This window comes from Mus musculus, chromosome 15, assembly GCF_000001635.26.
Source record: "Mus musculus strain C57BL/6J chromosome 15, GRCm38.p6 C57BL/6J".
NCBI classification, from domain to species: Eukaryota; Metazoa; Chordata; class Mammalia; order Rodentia; family Muridae; genus Mus; species Mus musculus.
The window spans coordinates 101,412,246-101,431,023 of NC_000081.6; the positions used below are offsets into that span (position 1 = coordinate 101,412,246).

The window sequence follows — 18,778 nt, forward strand, 5'->3', positions numbered from 1 at the left end:
GTGGACGAAGAGCCTTGGGCGGCGGCTGGGGGCGGTGCGAGGGCAGAAGGCAGGCGGACAGGAAGGCCCTGGCTGCAGAGAAAGGTGGCCAGCGGCCAGCCCCGCCCTGTCCCCACCTGTGTGCGCTCAGCCTCCGCCCCGCATGGAGGAATAAAAGGTCGCAGACTGCCTGAGGTCAGGGAGTTCGCGCTGCTCCTCGCCTCGTCCAGCCAGCTGTGTCCAGCCGCTATGTCCATCCACTTCAGCTCTCGCTCCACTGCTTACCCGGGCCGCGGGGCTCAGGTGCGCCTGAGCTCGGGCCGCGCCAGCTTCGGCAGCAGGAGCCTCTATGGCCTGGGCTCATCAAGGCCTCGTGTGGCCGTGCGCTCCGCTTATGGGGGCCCGGTGGGCGCTGGCATCCGCGAGATCACCATCAATCAGAGCTTGCTGGCGCCGCTGAGTGTGGACATCGATCCCACCATCCAGCAGGTGCGCCAGGAGGAGCGCGAGCAGATCAAGACCCTCAACAACAAATTCGCCTCCTTCATCGACAAGGTGAGACAGCCTCAGTCGCACGGTTCTTTCCGGCCACGCCTTGCCCTGGGAGGCTGGTGTAGGTCTCTTTCCTCTTGTGTCTTCGGTGGGCTCTGTATAGTACTTCTCCTTACACCCTCCTTTAGTCTCCAAACTCCGCTCTGCCAACAAATGGCCTTGGGCCCCTCCCTTTCCTCAAGGACTCAAGGATTGCCCCCAAGTTCTCTCCAGCTTCCATAGTTGACTGGTCTCGGGGGATTTGGAGCCACTTTGTAACAGGTGTGAGGCTAGGAGCTCTGGAGGCCAAGGCCAGCAGTTAGTTCTTTGGTGTCTGGGTCCCTTTCCCTGGGAGGAGGTTGTGAGGAGTCAGGAATGGGGTGGGATGACTCCTCCTTTCTCCATGGGAGAACTTTGTATCTGAGGTAGATGCTGAGAATAAAGGCCTGGCGGAGGGAGGCTTCTGCCCTACTTACCTGCCCGTTCCTCTACCTTTTTTGTTGGTAGGAGGTAAGGTTACCTCTGCCTTTGCAGATGGCTCTGTGGGAGACTGGGACTTGGGAGAGGGGCCCTTTGGAAGGTATCTCCCTGGCTGTCCATCCCAGTCATTCATGGGCATCTAGGAAGCTGAGGCCTGCAGTCCTGCCTGTCCCTCTGGCTAGGACCAATCCCTTGCTTCACCGTCTCCCTTCCAGTCCTCCTGCCTGTACCGTTCTGTCCCAGAAATCCTTAAAAGAAACTTCCCAGACTGCTCTAGCCCCACTTCCTGCTCTATGCTGAGCTGTGCCATCCTAATCCAGCTCATGATTCCTCAGGCTGCTGGTTTCAAGGGCTTTTCTTGCCTCCCACCTTCAGGCTGAGATAAGAGGAAGGAGAGAAGATACTGAGGAAGAAAGAAAAATTCCAGCGTGGAAGGAGGGGCCAGTCCAGTCAGTCCCCTAATACCCTCTCACCCCCAGCTTCAGAGAAGAAAGGGGCTATTTAAGGGGCAGAGGTAGAAAATACCATTGAAGCAGAATTGGCTAGGAACAGTGTACTCCACTAAGCCAAGCACATCAACTCCATGGCTTACACTTGAAATAGGGTCCTAGGGATGAGGGGTAAGCACAACTAGTGGGCACATGGGCTCTGCTGCACAGTGGTTCCAGACTTTTCAACATCTGTGGTAGTAGAGTCTGGCCCCTCAGGTTCCTCCTCTTCCACACCCCTCCAGGTACGCTTCCTGGAACAGCAGAACAAGATGCTGGAGACCAAGTGGGCGCTGCTGCAGGAACAGAAGTCAGCCAAGAGCAGCCAGCTTCCCCGAATCTTTGAGGCTCAGATTGCTGGGCTGAGGCAGCAGCTCGAGACACTGCAGCTGGATGGGGGCCGCCTGGAGGTGGAACTGCGGAACATGCAGGATGTGGTGGAAGATTTCAAGAATAAGTAATGTCCCTGGTGCCTTTTGGAGGATCCCAGCCCTGGGGACAGTATGCCTCTCACACACAGACCCTCCACAAGTGTCCCTGGTTCAGACCTGGTCAGGGGTCAGAGTGCACAGCTGCTCAGCACTGGAATGGCTGGAGCTATGGCCTTTGTTGACACAGTCCCTGCCTCACCTCTCCTTCTTGCCCCCAGGGGCTGTTGCTGGGACATTCTGGTCATTTTTTCCCTCAGCTTAGTCAGAAATTACCCTGTCTACCCTGACAGTGCTAGTTCCTTTTTTGGTGCCTAAGTCCCTAGGCACCATGAGTAGAAGGTGTCCTATGACTGGAATGCTTCAGAACGTATAGCCCTCACAGATTATTCTAGGACAGCCTTTCCCACCTCATGCAGATGAAGAATTGGAAACCAGACTGTCTATGGGACTTAGTCAAAATCACATTGCAGGTCACAGGAAACTTGTTCTTGAAGTTGGGTCCTTAATTCCCAGGAGGGGCCAAAGAGCTGATATGAGAAGGAAAGAAACAGATGGAGTTAATGGTTTTGCATGACACAGCAGGGCTCAGGGCAAACTAGGGACGGAGCCACCAGAGACAGGAAGCCTGGGATTTGTGGGTACCTTTGAATGTCCCCGAAAACTCTTTTTTTCTCACTGAACAGAAAGCAAAGCCTAAGACTTGAGCGGGGCCCCTCCCCTGTTCCCCTCCTCCCCTGCCCCTGAGCACCGGGGACAGCTAGTGTGCTCTGTGTGTTGTTGTGTGACTAAGAGGGACCAGGCATACCAGCTCTGACCGGAGGAGAACAAACAGGACCTCTGGGGAGTGTCTCCCACCAGCTGCTTCCCTTGGGCAAAAGTCAACAGACAATCTCATAGAAGGTGGAACCAGACAGGTGCAGGGCAAGAGGATTCTGGGTAGCCAGCCAGCCCCTATTGTCAGGCAGTCAGCCCACACCCAGCCCCCCTCACCTCAGAGCAGCCGGCTTCTGTGAGCTTCAGGTAGGACGAATGAGGGACAGGCAGCAGGCACAGGGAAGGGGAATGGCTGCCCTGAGAGCTCAAGCCTATTTGGAGCCCAGCAACCCAGCCCCAAGGTGGAGCTTCAGAGAGCCTTGCAGATGTAGCTTCTGTGAGACTGAAGTACCACTCTGGATGTGTGAATGTCCCCAGCCTGGCTCCTGGCTGGCGCCCTGCTTTCTACCAAAGCCGTTCATCCAGGCTGCCTCCTGCCAGTCTCAGCAGGCAATTCCTGCGAGCGCCTGAGCTCTCAGTCCTTCATCCCCACCTTCCCACCTGTCCTTACATTTTCTTTTGATTCTTCCCTACAAACACACTGGAACAGGCAAATGCATACTCTTCCCGTTTGCCCTGCTTGCAGAAATCCTCCCAAAGCCAGGTGCCAGCTCCTTCAGAGGAGGAGGAGGGATTTGGGGGAAAGATGTAGGCTCTACCATCCAGTGTGGCCTGGCTTTTCAGGACTTCATGTGCTTTGTCCTGACTCATCAAGCTTCTCCCCTTTGAGCTTCCTCTTCGCAACTCAGGGGTGGGCCTACCTAGTGGTCAGGCTTGTGTTAGCTGTGGGGAGTTAAGCTAGGGATTGTCCCTTTGTAGTACAGTGACCTGGGCTGGTGACCTGCCTCTGTGTTTTCAGTTCTGACAATTACAGTACTATATTGTGGGGCTGTTGGGAGGGTGTGTGTGTGTGTGTGTGTGTGTGTGTGTGTGAGAGAGAGAGAGAGAGAGAGAGAGAGAGAGAGAGAGTTATCCCACAGGAAGTGCACACCAGTGCAGGCTCCATATACAGCCCCTAAGCATGGCTATGATTGCTCTCCCCATCAGTAGCTGCAGCCTTTGGCGTCTAATTCATATACATTTCCTAACCCCCTTCCCTCCATGCCGAGACTTAGAACCTTGGAACTCTGCATGGAGGTGAGAGAAATTATGTTTTGTAGCCCTGACCCCTGCTCTCTGAGGTGTGTCACTGAGTGTTGTGTGTGAGTGCTTGGGGGCTAAGCTGTATGTTACCCTCCCACCTCCCCCTGCAGGTATGAAGAGGAGATCAACCGACGCACGGCTGCTGAGAATGAGTTTGTGTTGCTGAAGAAGGTGAGGGGCAGAGGTACTAGAGGGCCATCTCATACACAGGATGGGACCCTGGCTTTACCACAGGGCTAGGTCTGTGGTCAAGGCCTGCTTTGGACTAAACAGGGAATGATAAGCTTGGAAAAGTCTCAAAGCCACACCAGAGCAGCACAGCCCCTGTTCGCATGCTGTGTGCTCATGTGTGTTTGTGTGTGTGTCTCCGTGTGAGTGTGTGTATATGTGTGTGTCTGTATGTGTGTGTCTGTGCATGTCTGTGTCTATATGTGTGTGCATGTTTGTGCGTATGTGAGTCTATATGTGTGAGTGTGTGTGTTGTATGTGTGTGTCTCTGTGTACATGTGTATGTGTGTCTTTGTGTGTATGTGTGTATATATATGTGTGTATATGTGTGAGTGTGTGTTGTATATGTGTGTGTGCATGCATATCTCTGGTGACTGAATAGAGTTGTTTCCAGGCCTTTAGCATTAGAACTAAGACCAGAAGATGGAAGTTTGATAGGGAGCTCTTAGGCTCACAAAAGCAACTCTCTGCTAGGGGTTGCTCCAGACTCCATGGCTCTTGGGTGGCCTCAGATGTTTCCAGAGTGAACAGTAAACTATCTTGAAGCAAGATGAACTCTCTGACCCTGGAGGCATGCAGGTGACTTTTGGAAAGCTGCAAAAGCACCTTTGGGGGATTTGTGCTACCTGCCAGTTAGAATTCTGAGTCCAAACTCTCTCATCAAGCAGCTCTGTGTTCCAAGTCCTGCTGCAGGCAGAGCGGGACCTTGAAGACTCACGAGTCTTCCAAGAAAGGGTAGGTCAGAGAGTACGAAGGCTAGTCTTCATTGCCAGCTTGACTGCATTTAAAATCACCCAGGAGTTGGATGTGCTAGTACATACCTTTAATTCCAGTGCTTGGTAGGCACAGGCAGAGGACTGCTGTGGGCCCGAGGCCAGCATGGACTACACAGTGCATGCCAGGCCAGCCAGGGCTACACAGGAAGACCTGCTTTTCAGTTATATCATTATCAATCACTTGTAAGATTGGTGAGGTGTACCTTTGGGTGTCTCCAGAGAGGGCTGACTGAGCGAGGACCATCTGTCTTGAATATGGACAACACCATCTGATGGATGGGCTAGGACCCTGGGCAGAAAGGAAAGAGAGAGTGGGAGAGAGGGGGGGGGCACAGACAGTCAGACACACATGGGGGGTGGAGACAGAGACAGACAGATAGATAGAGAGAGGGGGAGATGGAAACAGACACAGAAAGAGAGAGGGAGAGAGACAGAGAGACAGAAAGAGAGACACAGAGAGAGACAAAGACAGACAGAGACAGACATACATGGGGGAGAGACAGAGAGACAGACACACACACACACACACACACACACACACACACACACACACACACAGAGAGAGAGAGAGAGAGAGAGAGAGAGAGAGAGAGAGAGAGAGAGAGAATAAAGAATTCCCTCCCTCTTCTGGTCAGCCATGACATGAGCTGCTGTGCTCTTTGCTGGGACTTCTGAGATCTGGAGTCTTTTCACCTTTACTTGCTTCTGTCAGGCATTTTGGTCACAGTGATGCAAATGCACTCTCAGAGACCCTAGCTCCCAAATGGGCTTTACCTGTGGCTCACCTGCCTTGGAGTCACCCCGTGATTCAGCAAACCAGGCCAGCTTGAGTTGCTCGTCTTAGGAGGGCAAAGGGCGTCTGAATGATTGGTGCTGTGCTCGCATGGGCTGTGAAGTCGAGGCTTTCAGTGCGGCCGTGACTTGTTCCAGGTCACACAGTCAGGGTCCCGTCCACCTCACGAAGCCCTTGGGAGTTGGGTACATGTTTGGGTTGGGCTCAGTTTTTTGGGGGGGCTGCAGGTGTTGTTGGTTCCAGGGGTGCATGGGAATGTCACCCATCCAGCAAGCAACCTGGAGAGCCTGGGGAAGCAGGGACATTTTGTCCTGGAAACTTGGGCAGGATTGGCTAACCTGCCGTCGTCTCCGAGGACTGTTTTCTGTCTTGAGGACTTGATGTCACTCTGTCCTGTCTCTCCACCCCAGGATGTGGATGCCGCCTACACGAACAAGGTGGAGTTGGAGGCCAAGGCGGACAGTCTGCAGGATGAGATCAACTTCCTCAAGACCCTTCACGAGACAGTGAGTTCCAGGGTGGGTGGGTGGCATGTCTCCTAGCCCGAGGAAGGGGATAACAGTGGATGCCATCTGGCATCTAGCCTTGGGAAGGAGGTACGATGGCATCATCTGACAGAGGTTTGACTGGGACAGGGCACCAAATGCTTCTTTGGTCTCTCAGATGTAGCCTTTACGGGATCATCCAGCCTCCATTAGGTCTAGAGCTGGTGCTTACATGCATGTTACTGTCAGGAGTGAGGGTCTTTAGGCTGTTCATAAAATCAAGCTCAGGGTCGGTCTTCCCATCTTTGACTTGTGTTATGTATATGTAGCTGGCTGTATATGATGTATATGTATATGATGTATATATGTATACACACACATATAAAACTACTCTACGTGACACAGTCTCTTCTCATTGGTGGCAGTAGTTCATACCCATTGCAAATAATACGGAAAAGCAAGTCATAAAATTGAAAACAGATTAATTAATAAACTGTGTCTATATTTATCTTTTTTCGACCGCTGTGCGCCTGTACGCACACACACACACTCAGACATGCGTCCGCACAGGTTTTGAGATAGAATCTGATTGTTTCACCCAGACTGACCTTGAACTCATTATACAGCTTACACGGGCCTCCAACTTAGGATCCTTTAGCCTTAGCTTCCTAAGCTAGGTTTAGAGATGTGAGCCACCATGACTGGCTAAAATATGTGCTCTAAGAAAATCAGTCCCATGTTCTTTCAGATGACGGCATACTGCAGACATGCTTGCCTGCCTGTAAACACAGCTGTGCTGTGGTTTCCAAGGCTGCAGAATGTCACATGGTGGAATAAGAATGGTTTCAGTATCTCTACTGGCTCCTGTTACATTAGACTTGTATCCTGAGGGGACCACATTGTCTAATTATCTCTTTTTAATCCTATCAGACTCTGATATTGAGATGCTAGCAGCCAGGGTGGGCAGAACTGTGTGGTATGTGCTGGGTCCGTGCCCCTTATTACCTGGCCATTCTGCCCACTCCAGGTGGGGTAGGTTCTACTGTGGTCTGGGAACAGGATAGATCATGTCCCAGGCATGCATCCCAGTGTTCTGTCTGGTCCCTGCAGGAGTTAGCAGAGCTGCAGTCGCAGATCTCAGACACATCTGTGGTGCTGTCCATGGACAACAGCCGCTCCCTGGACTTGGATGGTATCATTGCTGACGTCAAAGCCCAGTATGAGGAGATGGCCAACCACAGCCGGGCAGAGGCTGAAGCTTGGTACCAGACCAAGGTGTGTGGCTCCCTGGGGTATCTATCTCTCCTCTTTCTGCTAGGCTCTGGGTGCTCCTCACCTTGTCTCCAGCCTTCAGGACCTGTCAGACACCAGTGGCTAAGGCCATGGTATACTCTGGAGTTCAGAAAGAAAGGTGACAAGGCTAGCCCCTGCCTTAGGTGAGAACCCAGGATGATGGGGCACAGGAAGAGGAATGAGGCACACACAGATCGATGGCATTCGGTTTCATAGTGACAATCGGGCAGGGCTAGGAGGAGTGTTAAATGGCCTGTCACCTCCACACACTTAGCCCACAGAACAGCCCTTTTATGTGTGCAACACTATTACGGTTGTTCTAAACACAAGGAAGTAGGCACAGAGAGGCTTGAGCGAGCTTCCAGCTCTACACAACTAATTTGTGGAAGAGCAAGGTACTGGATCCTGAAGTCCAGCGTTCCAGGTCCAGGAGACTTGAATGTTGCTACAGAGTCAGAACAGCAGAGAGCAATCTGCTAAAGAAACGGGAGAGACTCTGGAGGAAGCCAGAAGTCAGGTTTGAAGGGAGTATAGGGCATGGATCCCCGTAGTATGCACGGGTAAAAACTCAGTCTTGGACTCTTGCTCTCAGATTCTGAGTAGGAGAGGTCGTAGTGTCCTGTAGTGTGACTTTGAGGGGTGTGGACGTGGACGGGGTTGGGCAACGGTGGTGGCTGAGAGGCAGCACCTTTTCTTGGGAATGCAGGCTGGAATCTGTGGATGGGGAGAGGGTCCAGTGGCTGGCTGTGATGGTTCACCGTGCCGTAACTGTGTTTCTGGGCTTTCAGTTTGAGACACTCCAGGCCCAGGCTGGGAAGCACGGGGATGACCTCCGCAACACCCGGAATGAGATTGCGGAGATGAACCGCTCTATCCAGAGGCTGCAGGCAGAGATTGACACCTTGAAGAACCAGGTGGGAACCCGCTCTCCTGTCCTGCTGAAAGTGGGAGGCAGCTAGTCAGGTCAGGTCAGGGTCAGAGTGAGTCTGGGAGGCCTGGGCCCAGGTGGGTGCAGCTCACATCTCAGGTCCTTAGTGAGACCTACAGGTGGAGTGAGGTTGGCCAGACCCTGGCTTAGGGTTGAACCTGGTAAGAGTCATTCATGGTTGGGCATGGAGCCTGTGGACGGGACCTCCAGCTGCCTGCCAAAGATGACGCTGAGCTCTCTGCTCCTAGTTCTGGGGCTTACAGCACACCTATCAGAAGTCCATACATGTCTGTCCGTCCGTGTCTCCCCCCCCCCCCATCTTCATTCTGGATGACACCCCTCCTCCTTTTGATCAGGCCATGCTAGCCATGCTTCCTGAAGCTGGCTTTTACTGAACATTTATGCTCCAAGCCCTTTCCATCCAGCTGGAATGTGATTCTCCCAGCTCTGGCTATGGCCGTTGCTTCCTCATCCCTGGGGTTTAGGACCGGAGCCCCCTTGTGGAGGATGGCTTCTTTAAATACCCGGCATCACACCAACAGCCCATCTGAAGTTCTTTGAAGCACTAGAGGGTATGAGGCTATTATTAAGGTTCTGGCAGTTTTCACTTGGCTGGAATTGCATACTCCTTGAGAGCAGAAGCCATCTGTCTGGCTCACTGGTCCTGTCTTCTGGAACCCGTCACACCATAGGGACGAAAGCCTCGGAGCAGAGGCTGAGAGCACAGCAAGTTGGTTGGAAGTCAGAATTGGGGGGTGTTGATGAGGGAAGGCTCCCCTAAGTCCTGGTGGAGGTGCTTAGGACAGTTCAATCAGAGCAGGTGTCTGCGATGGGGGTGCAGCAGCTGCAGTGGGAATATGGGGATGATTTACCCAGAAGTCCCTGAGCCCTGTAGGCTGGTTTGTACACAAAGGTGGCTGCTTGGATGCAGCATGGAGAGTAGCTCTGTACTGAAACAGTCAGGACTTTTGGCCAGGATAGGAGGCTCAGGGGAACAAGGGCGCTTTCTCAAACCTTGTCACCTTCCCCATATCCATCCACTTTCGAGTGATCTTACTCAGACAGCTATCACAACTGCGGGCCTCGAGGGGCTGGGAAGAGTCTCTGGAAGCAGTGGGCTGGCCCTGGCCCAGGGGACATTAGTGTGAGAGGAATCCTCTGAGTGGTGCCCATGGAGTAGAGAGGCAGACTACAGCTGAGAGAAGACCCTAGGGTGGAGAGGGGTCCTTGGCAAGGGTGGAGAAGCTCTTGGCTGGGGTGTAGGGATGGGAAGGTGAGACCACTCTTGTGAGTGGCTGTGTTAGCCATCTATCTACCCATGTGGAAAAAATGCCCGAGAACCAACTTAGAGGAGAAAAAGAGTCATTTTGGTTCAGTTTTAGTGGCCGATCACTGAGCATAATCACTTTGGGTGGGTGGCTATGCAGAACATCATGGCGTGTATGTGTGTGTGGACGGAGAGAAGGATCAGGGTCCCTCATATCCCTCATGGGCACATCCCTAGTGACCTCAGTTCTGTCCACCAGGGCTGTCCACTAAAGGCCCAACTCCCCCCAGTAAACCCCGTCAGCTGGGACAGGACCTTCAACACATGGGCTTTTGTGGCACAATCAAGACTCAAATGACAGAAGCTCCCAAAACAGGGGCAGCCTCAATGCTCATGGCAGACACCAGCTCACGGGAGCTGTGTCACCTTGCCCCAACCTACAGGGTATACAGTCTCTGATCCAAGCCTTCCATTCACACATGCTTCTTGTTTTATCTTATTTTTTTTTAAAAAAAATACCTTTTAATTAAAATGTAGTTACATCACCTCCTCCTTCCAACTTCTCCCACATTCCTGTCCATTTTCTTTTAAATTGCTGGTTTCCGTTTTAAAGATGGCATCTAGTTCTTGTTATCTGCTGGCATCTGTGACCCAGTCAGGATCCCATGGCCTGGGAGCTCTGGCGGGGGTAGAGGGGTGGGAGGGACAGGTGCTAGGGTTTGTAATCTATAGCAATATTGATTGACAATGTGGTGTGTTCTAGGTATCTATCAGGTTAAGACTTTGCACAACTCTCCTTTTTAAAAGACTCTTAAAATTATAATTAAAAATTTGAGGCTTATATTTATTTATTCGCTTTATTTCATTTGTATGAGGATCCTGCTTTCATGTACATATATATATATATATATATATATATATATATATATATATATCACATGCATCCTAGGACTGACCTTTGGGACAGTTGTGAATGTCCATGTGGGTGCTGGGAATTGAACCTGGGTCCTCTGCAAGAGCAACAGTACTCTTAAACACTGAGCAGTCTCTCTAGCCTGACTTTGTGTGTCTTAGCTTATCACACCCTCGCAGTAACCCTATGAAGTAGATGATGCTGTGACCATTACTATTTTAGAAGGAGGAGAAGGGGTTAATTCACCCAAGGCTTACACCACTAGAAAGTAGCAAGGCCAGCACCAGACCCTGAGCACTGGACCTCACATCCTTGTGTCTAACCTTCAGCATTCCCTGGTATTCAGGGGAGTGGGCAGGGACAGTAAAGCCATCCTCAGCGAGATGGGCAGGCGCTTGCTGCAGAATGGGTTGGTGGGAAGGCAGCAAGCAGTCAGCTTGCTGGCTTCTCACTCATGGCTTCACTACTGCCCACAGCGTGCCAAGTTAGAGTCCAGCATCGCAGAGGCTGAGGAACAAGGGGAGCTGGCAATCAAGGATGCTCATGCTAAGCAGGGGGAGCTGGAGGCTGCCCTGCAGAAGGCCAAGCAGGATGTGGCCCGGCAACTTCGAGAGTACCAGGAGCTCCTGAACACCAAGCTGGCGCTGGACATTGAGATCGCCACCTACCGCAAGCTGCTGGAGGGCGAGGAGAGCCGGTGAGAGAGACAAGCTAATCAGTCAGACAAGCTATGTGTTAAGTCCTGGGGGTCGGTGAGGTCTGTCCTTGTTATTGATAGATCTACAGGCATCCCCTAGGTGCCCCTCCTCTGCAGGGCATAGGGTGAGAGGGTGCACAAAACTTACGGTTGCTTCTTCTTCTTCTTTTTTTTTTTTTGAGACAGGGTCTCTCACTTTAGCCCTGGCTGTCCTGGAACTCACTTTGTAGACCAGGCTGGCCTTGAACTCAGAAATCCGCCTGCCTCTGCCTCCCAAGTGCTGGGATTAAAGGCGTGTGCCACCGCGCCCGGCCGGTTGCTTCTTAGCCCTGTAGAAAATGTCCTCTTAGAACAGTGGTCCTTCCTGAAGCTGTGACCCTTTAATTCCTCATGCTGTGGTGACCTCCAACCATAAAATTACTTTCATTTCTACTTCATAACTGTAATTTTGCTACTGTTATGAATCATAATGTGAATATCTGATGTGCAGGATATCTCATATTTGACCCCTGGGAATGGGTCCTTTGACTCCCAACACTTCAAGACCCACAGGTTTAAGAACCACTGTTCTAGAAGGAAAGGCTATGTGTTAAGTCCCACATGGGGCCATTAGCAGGTCTTTTTAAAAAATAGTTTACTTCTTGGTATGTGTATGTGTAAATGTGTGTTTGGTGCGTGTGTCTGGTGTATGAACACGTGTGTGCACAGGTTCCCACATCCAAGCCGATGCTTGGAGGCCAGGGGAGGGTGCCAGTGTCCTGCTCCGTGTCTGCCTGATTTTGAGAGAAGGTCTCTTACTGAACCATCAGCTATGGATGAACTGGGTTTACCTGAATGGGGGGCTGGAAATGAAAAGGATGGGGTATGAGAGAAGGATGAAGCCAAGACAAATTTCTGATCAAGGTTCAAAGTTTAATAGTCAGCACTGTATTTATATAGGGAGAGCCCACAGACCCATCCTTCCTTTCAGCTGGATTGAGTTGCAAAGCAAGCTCAGCAGGCAGTCTACTCCTGTAGGAAATTTACTCCACCTGGGTCCTTAAGGTCCAACCTCACGAAAGCATTTAAGGTCTATTTAGCCTGCTCAAGTCTGGGGGGAACTGCACTTGATCCTCCTATCTTCCAGCTGCTCCCTCATAGCATTGTGGTTACACACACACACACACACACACACACACACACACACACACACACACCTGGCTTTTTTTGTTTCTGGGGAGTCAAATTCAGGTCCTCATGCTTGTTCAGCAAGTGCTCTTACTCTCTGAGCTGTCTTCTCAGCCCCTAGTGGGGCTCTCTTACTTGGTTCTCAGCATGTATTCAGGAAGGCAGGTCAGGAGCATTGCCTCCAGGGTCTACAGAAGGACAAGCTGTGGTTCAATGAACCTCAGAAGGACAGTGTAATATGCAGTTGAAGCCTGCTGATTCCTGACCATGGATGTCCACAGGGCCCCCACGGGGCTAGGCTGCTTTCATGGCTAACTGGGCTAACCATGTGGCACTCGGTGTGCTGAGAAGATTTCCTCTGTCCCCAGAGCTGTTTGCACAGTCACCTGCAGTGATAGCAGGGGCTGGCAGGGGTTGGGCTGGCTTCCGGCAGGACAGAGCACTTCAGTCTGAGGCTGGTTTTGTTCTTACTCCCTCAGTGGCTGATTGCTTCTGCTGACTACGAAGGCGGTGCCCTGGGGATGGTTGGAATTTGGAGAGGCATAGGCATGGGAGTAGACTTGTTAGTTTCCACTTGTTGGAACCCAGCATAGAGTCAGATGATATGTAAGCCATGTTTCTACCCTCAGGGAGGAGGTGCATAAATCATGGAGATAAAAACATCTGCAAAGGGAGAGTGTTTATAGACCAGGAACATGCACTTTAACATTTATTATTACTATTATTATTATTATTATTAATTATTAACATTTAATATGTATTTGCTTGCACTTAAAGAAATCCTAATTTAAAAAAAAAACGTGTGTGTGTGTGTGTACATGCCACAGTGTGTCTGGGTGTGAAGGTTTTGGGAGTAGATTCTCTCCCTCCATCATGTGCTTGGACTCAGGCTGTCAGACTTGGTAGGTATGCTCTCTTACCCGTGGAGCCATCTACTTGGCCCCTGGAACTTGCATTTGTTGTTGTTGTTGTTGTTGTTTTTAATACTAAGTTTAACAGGAGAACTTTTTCTTTCCTGAGCATTATCTGAGCATTATTCTTGAGCTGTATGTGTGTAGGTGAGGATGAATCGAATGGCTAGGAAGGCAGGGGTGTGTTGGGGCAGAAAGCCAAGGTGGTAGGAGGAGGGGGAAACATGGTTGAGGGTGCAGGTCAGATGTAGAGGAAGACTGTGTGCCCTATTCAGTATAATTTATTACATTATTTATAAGTACTTTTATTTAACTCCCTGGCTTCTTTGTGGGAAGAGGAACTAAACATCAGAGGCCCCCGGGAAGGCCAGCTGACTGCTACTCAGGCGGCTGCATCTGAGACACCTCTCTCTGAACCTTCTTTCTACTCATACGCCACCCCCCTCTTGATTTTTCCTGTTTTAAATCCCTCAACCCCTTAGTGATTCCTGGGCACATTGGGGACTGTGCTGCTCTGAAGCTTTCTTAATTGTTACGAGTTTGTGTTCTTTGAGATACAATGTTGCAAATAGAGTCACAAAATCAACATATACATAGAATTAGAAAGGAAAAATCAAATCAGTCACTCTTCCTTGGACCTTAGGTCTCTTTCCCCTGAGCCCATTAGACAGTACACTGGGCATTCTGACATGGAATTGCTGCTTGACAGGGTCCTGACCTTGACTGCTCCACCTTCTAGCAATTTCTATCATTTGATCCAGCATCCTGGAAGTGCCCAGAAAACCCGTCTCTTCTTCCCTCCTCAGTTTAAGGCTGCCTAGGCGTCAGTCCCCTCCCCATCAACATAAGGTGTCTCTTACCCAAACCAAGCAAATTGAACCCCAAGGCCAAGAGCTTGTTGACAATGGGACTCTGAGTCACCAAACAAACACACCCAGCTGTCTCAGACAGATTTTTAATTTCCACTGCAATACCTGTTTCAGGCCCACGGGCTTCTGAAAGCCACCCCACCTGCCCCCACCCTCAAAGTCCTGGCTGGGGCTGAAGTTAGTCAGTCAACAATTCATTAATTATTTCAGCACCTATTAAGTAATTGTTAATTCCAGGCCTCATGCTAGGGGCTGGACACAGGAGTCTGCAGGCAACAGCCCATTCTGAGAGCTTCTGGTGAGGAAGGGCAGAACGGCTCGCAAACAATAAGCATGACAACTGTTTCCCAAGCCCTAGGTGCTCAGGGCTGGTAGGGAAATTGAGTGCAATGCATCAGTCTTCACACATAGACCTGCCACCTTGGTTCTGGAGGTAGGAACAATTTAGAGGTGAGACATGGAGCGACTGTGGTACATGGCATGTAGTTGGCTGGGAGAGGGGTCTCTCAGGTATTTTCAAACAAGGCTAAGGGCAAGCTGGGAACAAGGAAGGATGGACATTCTGCTTAGAGGCTCGAAGCAGGTGGCCAGTGGTGCTAGCTCAGCACTAAGGTAAGAGCTGCTTTCACAGATCTGTCCTCTGCCCCACAGGTTGTCTGGAGACGGAATGGGACCTGTGAATATCTGTAAGTTCTTGGTCACACCTTGAACTGTGTAGACCTAGCTGGGTCTCTGGCAGGGTAGATTGGCCCAAAGGTCTGGCTTGTGTGGCTGGGAGCCCCCTCCCCTAACTCCATATACAGCTCTGGCAGATTCCAAGGAACTCATATCCGCCTAGCTCAGTGGCTCAGAGCAGGGGTGGGGTAGTGGGAAGGCAGGTGAGAGAAGGCTTTGAGCTCCTGTGGAGGGAGGGGCTCCTGTCACTATCGGAAGTTTCATTTGGGCTGCTGGGGGGTGGCTGTTAGCGAGGAAAGGCAGATTGAGGAGAGGGGCAGCTGTGGTGGGGAGGTAGGTAGGGGAAAGGATGGGTTCCCTGGGTAGGGGAGTGTGAACTAACAGATCCTCTCCTCTTCCAGCTGTTGTGAATTCCACTGGGGGCAATGGTGGCAAGCTTATCTTCGGAGGAACCATGGGAAGCAATGCTCTGAGCTTCAGTGGGGGACCCGGAGCCCTCAGGGCCTATTCCATCAAGACCACATCTACTACCCGCAGGGGCACCCACAATTGAGCACATACAACCAAGCTGTGGGCTTGGAGAGACCCCCCATACCCTTTTGTCCATCTCATGTCCCTGTCCCGAGCCTGGAAGATAGTCTGAAACTGCTGTTGGCTTTAATAAAGGGCCTCTCTGAGAGAGCTGCATCGGCTAGCTAGGAGTGGTACTCACAGGGAACAGAGCGGGTAGTGTGCTCAGGACTGGGGTTCAGACTGACATGGGTATGGCTTTAAGGTGCTGGACCCCCATCCATGGTGCCACCTTGGCTCTTATCCAGGCTGGAGCTGGTTCCAGTGCCTCTCCTGAGATCATTTAATATGGCCACTGGATACAGGAGGTTGTGGTAACAGGTGGATGTTGAAGACCTTTTTCCTTTCAGGGAGGGTCTACTTGCACCTCCACACCCTCTGTTGACAGCCTATGGTCTTGAAGTGAGATCACACACATTCAGCTCTCCAAGGCCCTGGGCTTTGGTGGCCCAGCAAACTCCCCAAGACACCCACAGTCAGCCCTTCCTGAGGTCTGGGACTTTGTGTTCTGATACTTACAAGAGGTCCTGTCCTTTGCCTCGAGATTCTTTGGGGATGATGGTCGTGGAGGGAGATATGACTATAAGAGAGGTTCCCTAGAGCCTAGGCTGTGTGTGTGTGTGTGTGTGTGTGTGTGTGTGTTGAGGAAGGTTTGTTCCTGGATCCTTGGATGGAGGAATGGGTGTGTCTATATCCCTAGGAAGGGAGGAGGGAACCTCTGTGCTGGGGCTTCCAAATGTCTGGTCTCTGATGTAGAGGTTTATGTGTCTGTGTAGTGAGGGTTTTATGCCAGGGCAGAGTGTATTTCAAGGGCTGGTTGGAGGTCTCTGAGTCTGAGGCCTGCAGGGTAGGGGTGGAAGCAGCCTAAGGTGGTTTTAATAAAAATCCTCTGTGAGTGAGCTTCATTGGCTAGCCAGGTGTGGGTGGCACAGGGAACAGAGGATGGGGACATTGCCAAGGACATGTTGACATTTGAGGAGTCTATGTATTTAACCCCACAGGAAGGAGTATTGAAGTTGGGCATGGTATGGGGCAGGGCAGGTAGGAAGTGGATCACTGGTGTCTTAGCAATTCCTAGTGGTGAGATCCTAACTCATCAAGGGTGTAGGAGTCTCAGGTCCACCTCTCTGAGCCTTTGTGGTTCTGTGTATTAGGAGGCTCTCAACTCATCCGCTGTGCCTTGGAGATTATGCTGTGCAGAATGGGTAGGTACTCAGAGACAACCTTCCTCCCTCCCTAGCTCACAGCCCTCAAACTGGAAACCCGGGCAGCAAGGCCAAGTAGGGGGTGGGGGAGGCATGGTTAGCAGAGCAGGAGCTTTGTTAGAAGGGAAAGGCCAAGCACAGCAAGCAGAGGGAGCCCAGGCAGTGGAAGTCGGCCCCTGGGAAGCTGGGATGTTGTCCATCACCACAGCTAAGACTGGATGAGGTGGGTAGGGTGCACAAGGGTTCTGGGGCCAATTTGTCCAACAGAAGCCAAAAGTGCCCAAGTCCCCAGGGCATCCTGACTCAGAGCTGCCCCTTTGCTCAGAATGGTGAGGAAACTGGTCATTTAGACACAACCTCCATGGTCTGTACCACTCTCAACATTCTTACCTTTGAAACTCCTACAGAACAGGCCATTGAGCTCTCAACGCTTAATGGCTTTTCTAGCTTAAAGTTCCACAATCCTCCCCACAACACCGTCAGGTCTGCCGCAGCAACGCCTCACTATCCTGGTACCAATTCCAGTTCTATTTAGGGGTTGGGCCTCATTCTGGGAGCCTAACTTGATAAGGTTAAGAGTCACCCAGGTGGTGCTAGTTTTGAAGGCATGATTGGGTCACGGGGAACAACCTGAGGCTTGGCACTGTGTGGCAGGGCTGGGGTCTCTGAAGATAGCCCAGGAGAGGCTGTTGGTGGAAGTGCAGCTCAGCTGTAGCAAGAGACCACAGTGTTTAGCTGTGTACAACAGAATTTGCCAGTACCATAGGATGACCACCAAGAACAGCACCAGAGGCGGAATAGAGCCAGGTGTTGCTAGAATCCAAGCTGTGTGTGCTATGGTAGAGACAGAGAAGTGATCCAGGCCCTTTGGAGGAGCCCACAGCTCCTCCAAAGTGTATGAGTGTATCTCAGACATTGAACATTGAGTTACATACACAGTTGAAGTTTGGTTTTGCATAGAATTGATTATGACTGTCCCTGGTTCTTCTCTCTTGAAATAAGAAAGTATTTAACTTAAAATTTTATTTTATAGAAGCCCACAGTTGATAGAATTTAAAGAAGACTTTGGATTTCTAAAAAAGATTTATTTATTTATTCTATGTAAGTACACTGTAGCTGTCTTCAGACACTTTTTCTTCTCTCTCCAGCCCACTCACTCTAGCCCAAAGATTTATTTATTTATTATGTGTAAGTACACTGTAGCTGTCTTCAGACACCCCAGAAGAGGGCATCAGGTCTCATTATGGATGATTGTAAGCCACCATGTGGTTGCTGGGATTTGAACTCAGAACCTTTGAAAGAGAAGTCAGTGCTCTTAACTGCTGAGCCATCTCTCCAGCCCAAGATTTTGGATTTTTAAAAGAGAAGTTTTAAAACTATTTGGATTTGTAGGACAGTGGGACGATTTAAATTTGTAAAATGTTTTATATTGTGATGTTTATATTAATGTGTGATGGTGGCCGTGGGAGTGGGGGGGGGGGGAGGAAGGAAAGTTTGTGGCTTTAACAGTGGCATGTTTGAATGTCAAGATGACAAGGGGTTGGCTGTGCTAGATAGTTTTCCATCAATGTGACACAAACTAGAGTCACCGGAGAGGAGGGAGCCTCAAGTGAGAAAATGCCTGCATAAGTTCAGGCTGTAGGCAAGCCTGTAGGGTGTTTTCTTAATTAGTGATAGATTGGGGCAGGCCCAGCCCATAGTGGCCCTGGGTTCTATACGAAAGCAGGCTGAGCAAGCCATGGGAAACAAGCTGGTAAGCAGCGCCCCTCCAAGGCCTGTGCATCAGCTCTTGCCCTGTTACGAGTTCCTGTCCTGGGTTCCTTCTATGATGAGCACAGTATGGAAGCACAAGGCAATATAACCCCTTCCTCTCCTAGTAGCTTTGGCCAAGGATTTCATCACAGCAGTAGTAACCCTAATTAGGATGACAAGATGGCTTATTTTTTTGGTGGGGGATGGCTATAAAGGGAACTAGAGCTGTGCTCCAGGCTGGCAAGGAGAGAGAAGGATGAGTGTGGATCAGAGTGTGGGAATGGACTGGAAAAAGAGGAGTCACAGGGGTGACTGGATAAGCCCCTTGGAGCTCACCTAAGATTGGTTGGCTGGTGCAAACAGGGGGGTAAGATACTGACACAA

The 18,778-nt window shown here is 50.8% G+C and overlaps 1 protein-coding gene across 1 annotated transcript; it reads left to right on the plus strand.

Moving 5' to 3' along the window:
- The first annotated feature begins 157 nt into the window (after positions 1-157).
- On the plus strand, positions 158-15,561 carry Krt7 (keratin 7). Its single transcript, NM_033073.3, has 9 exons — positions 158-534; positions 1,724-1,935; positions 3,976-4,036; positions 6,073-6,168; positions 7,258-7,422; positions 8,229-8,354; positions 11,025-11,245; positions 14,844-14,878; positions 15,269-15,561. Exons 1-9 carry the CDS (start codon positions 229-231, stop codon positions 15,418-15,420), a joined length of 1,374 nt encoding a protein of 457 aa, NP_149064.1. The 5' UTR covers positions 158-228; the 3' UTR covers positions 15,421-15,561.
- The last annotated feature ends 3,217 nt before the right edge of the window (positions 15,562-18,778 follow it).

Bases quoted from the DNA above. Each gene is read 5' to 3' on its own strand.
- Krt7 (NM_033073.3), top strand. From the start codon at position 229: ATGTCCATCCACTTCAGCTCTCGCTCCACTGCTTACCCGGGCCGCGGG. The intron at 6,169-7,257 runs GTGAGTTCCAGG...TGGTCCCTGCAG, and splicing joins TCAAGACCCTTCACGAGACA to GAGTTAGCAGAGCTGCAGTC. The intron at 14,879-15,268 runs GTAAGTTCTTGG...CTCCTCTTCCAG, and splicing joins AATGGGACCTGTGAATATCT to CTGTTGTGAATTCCACTGGG.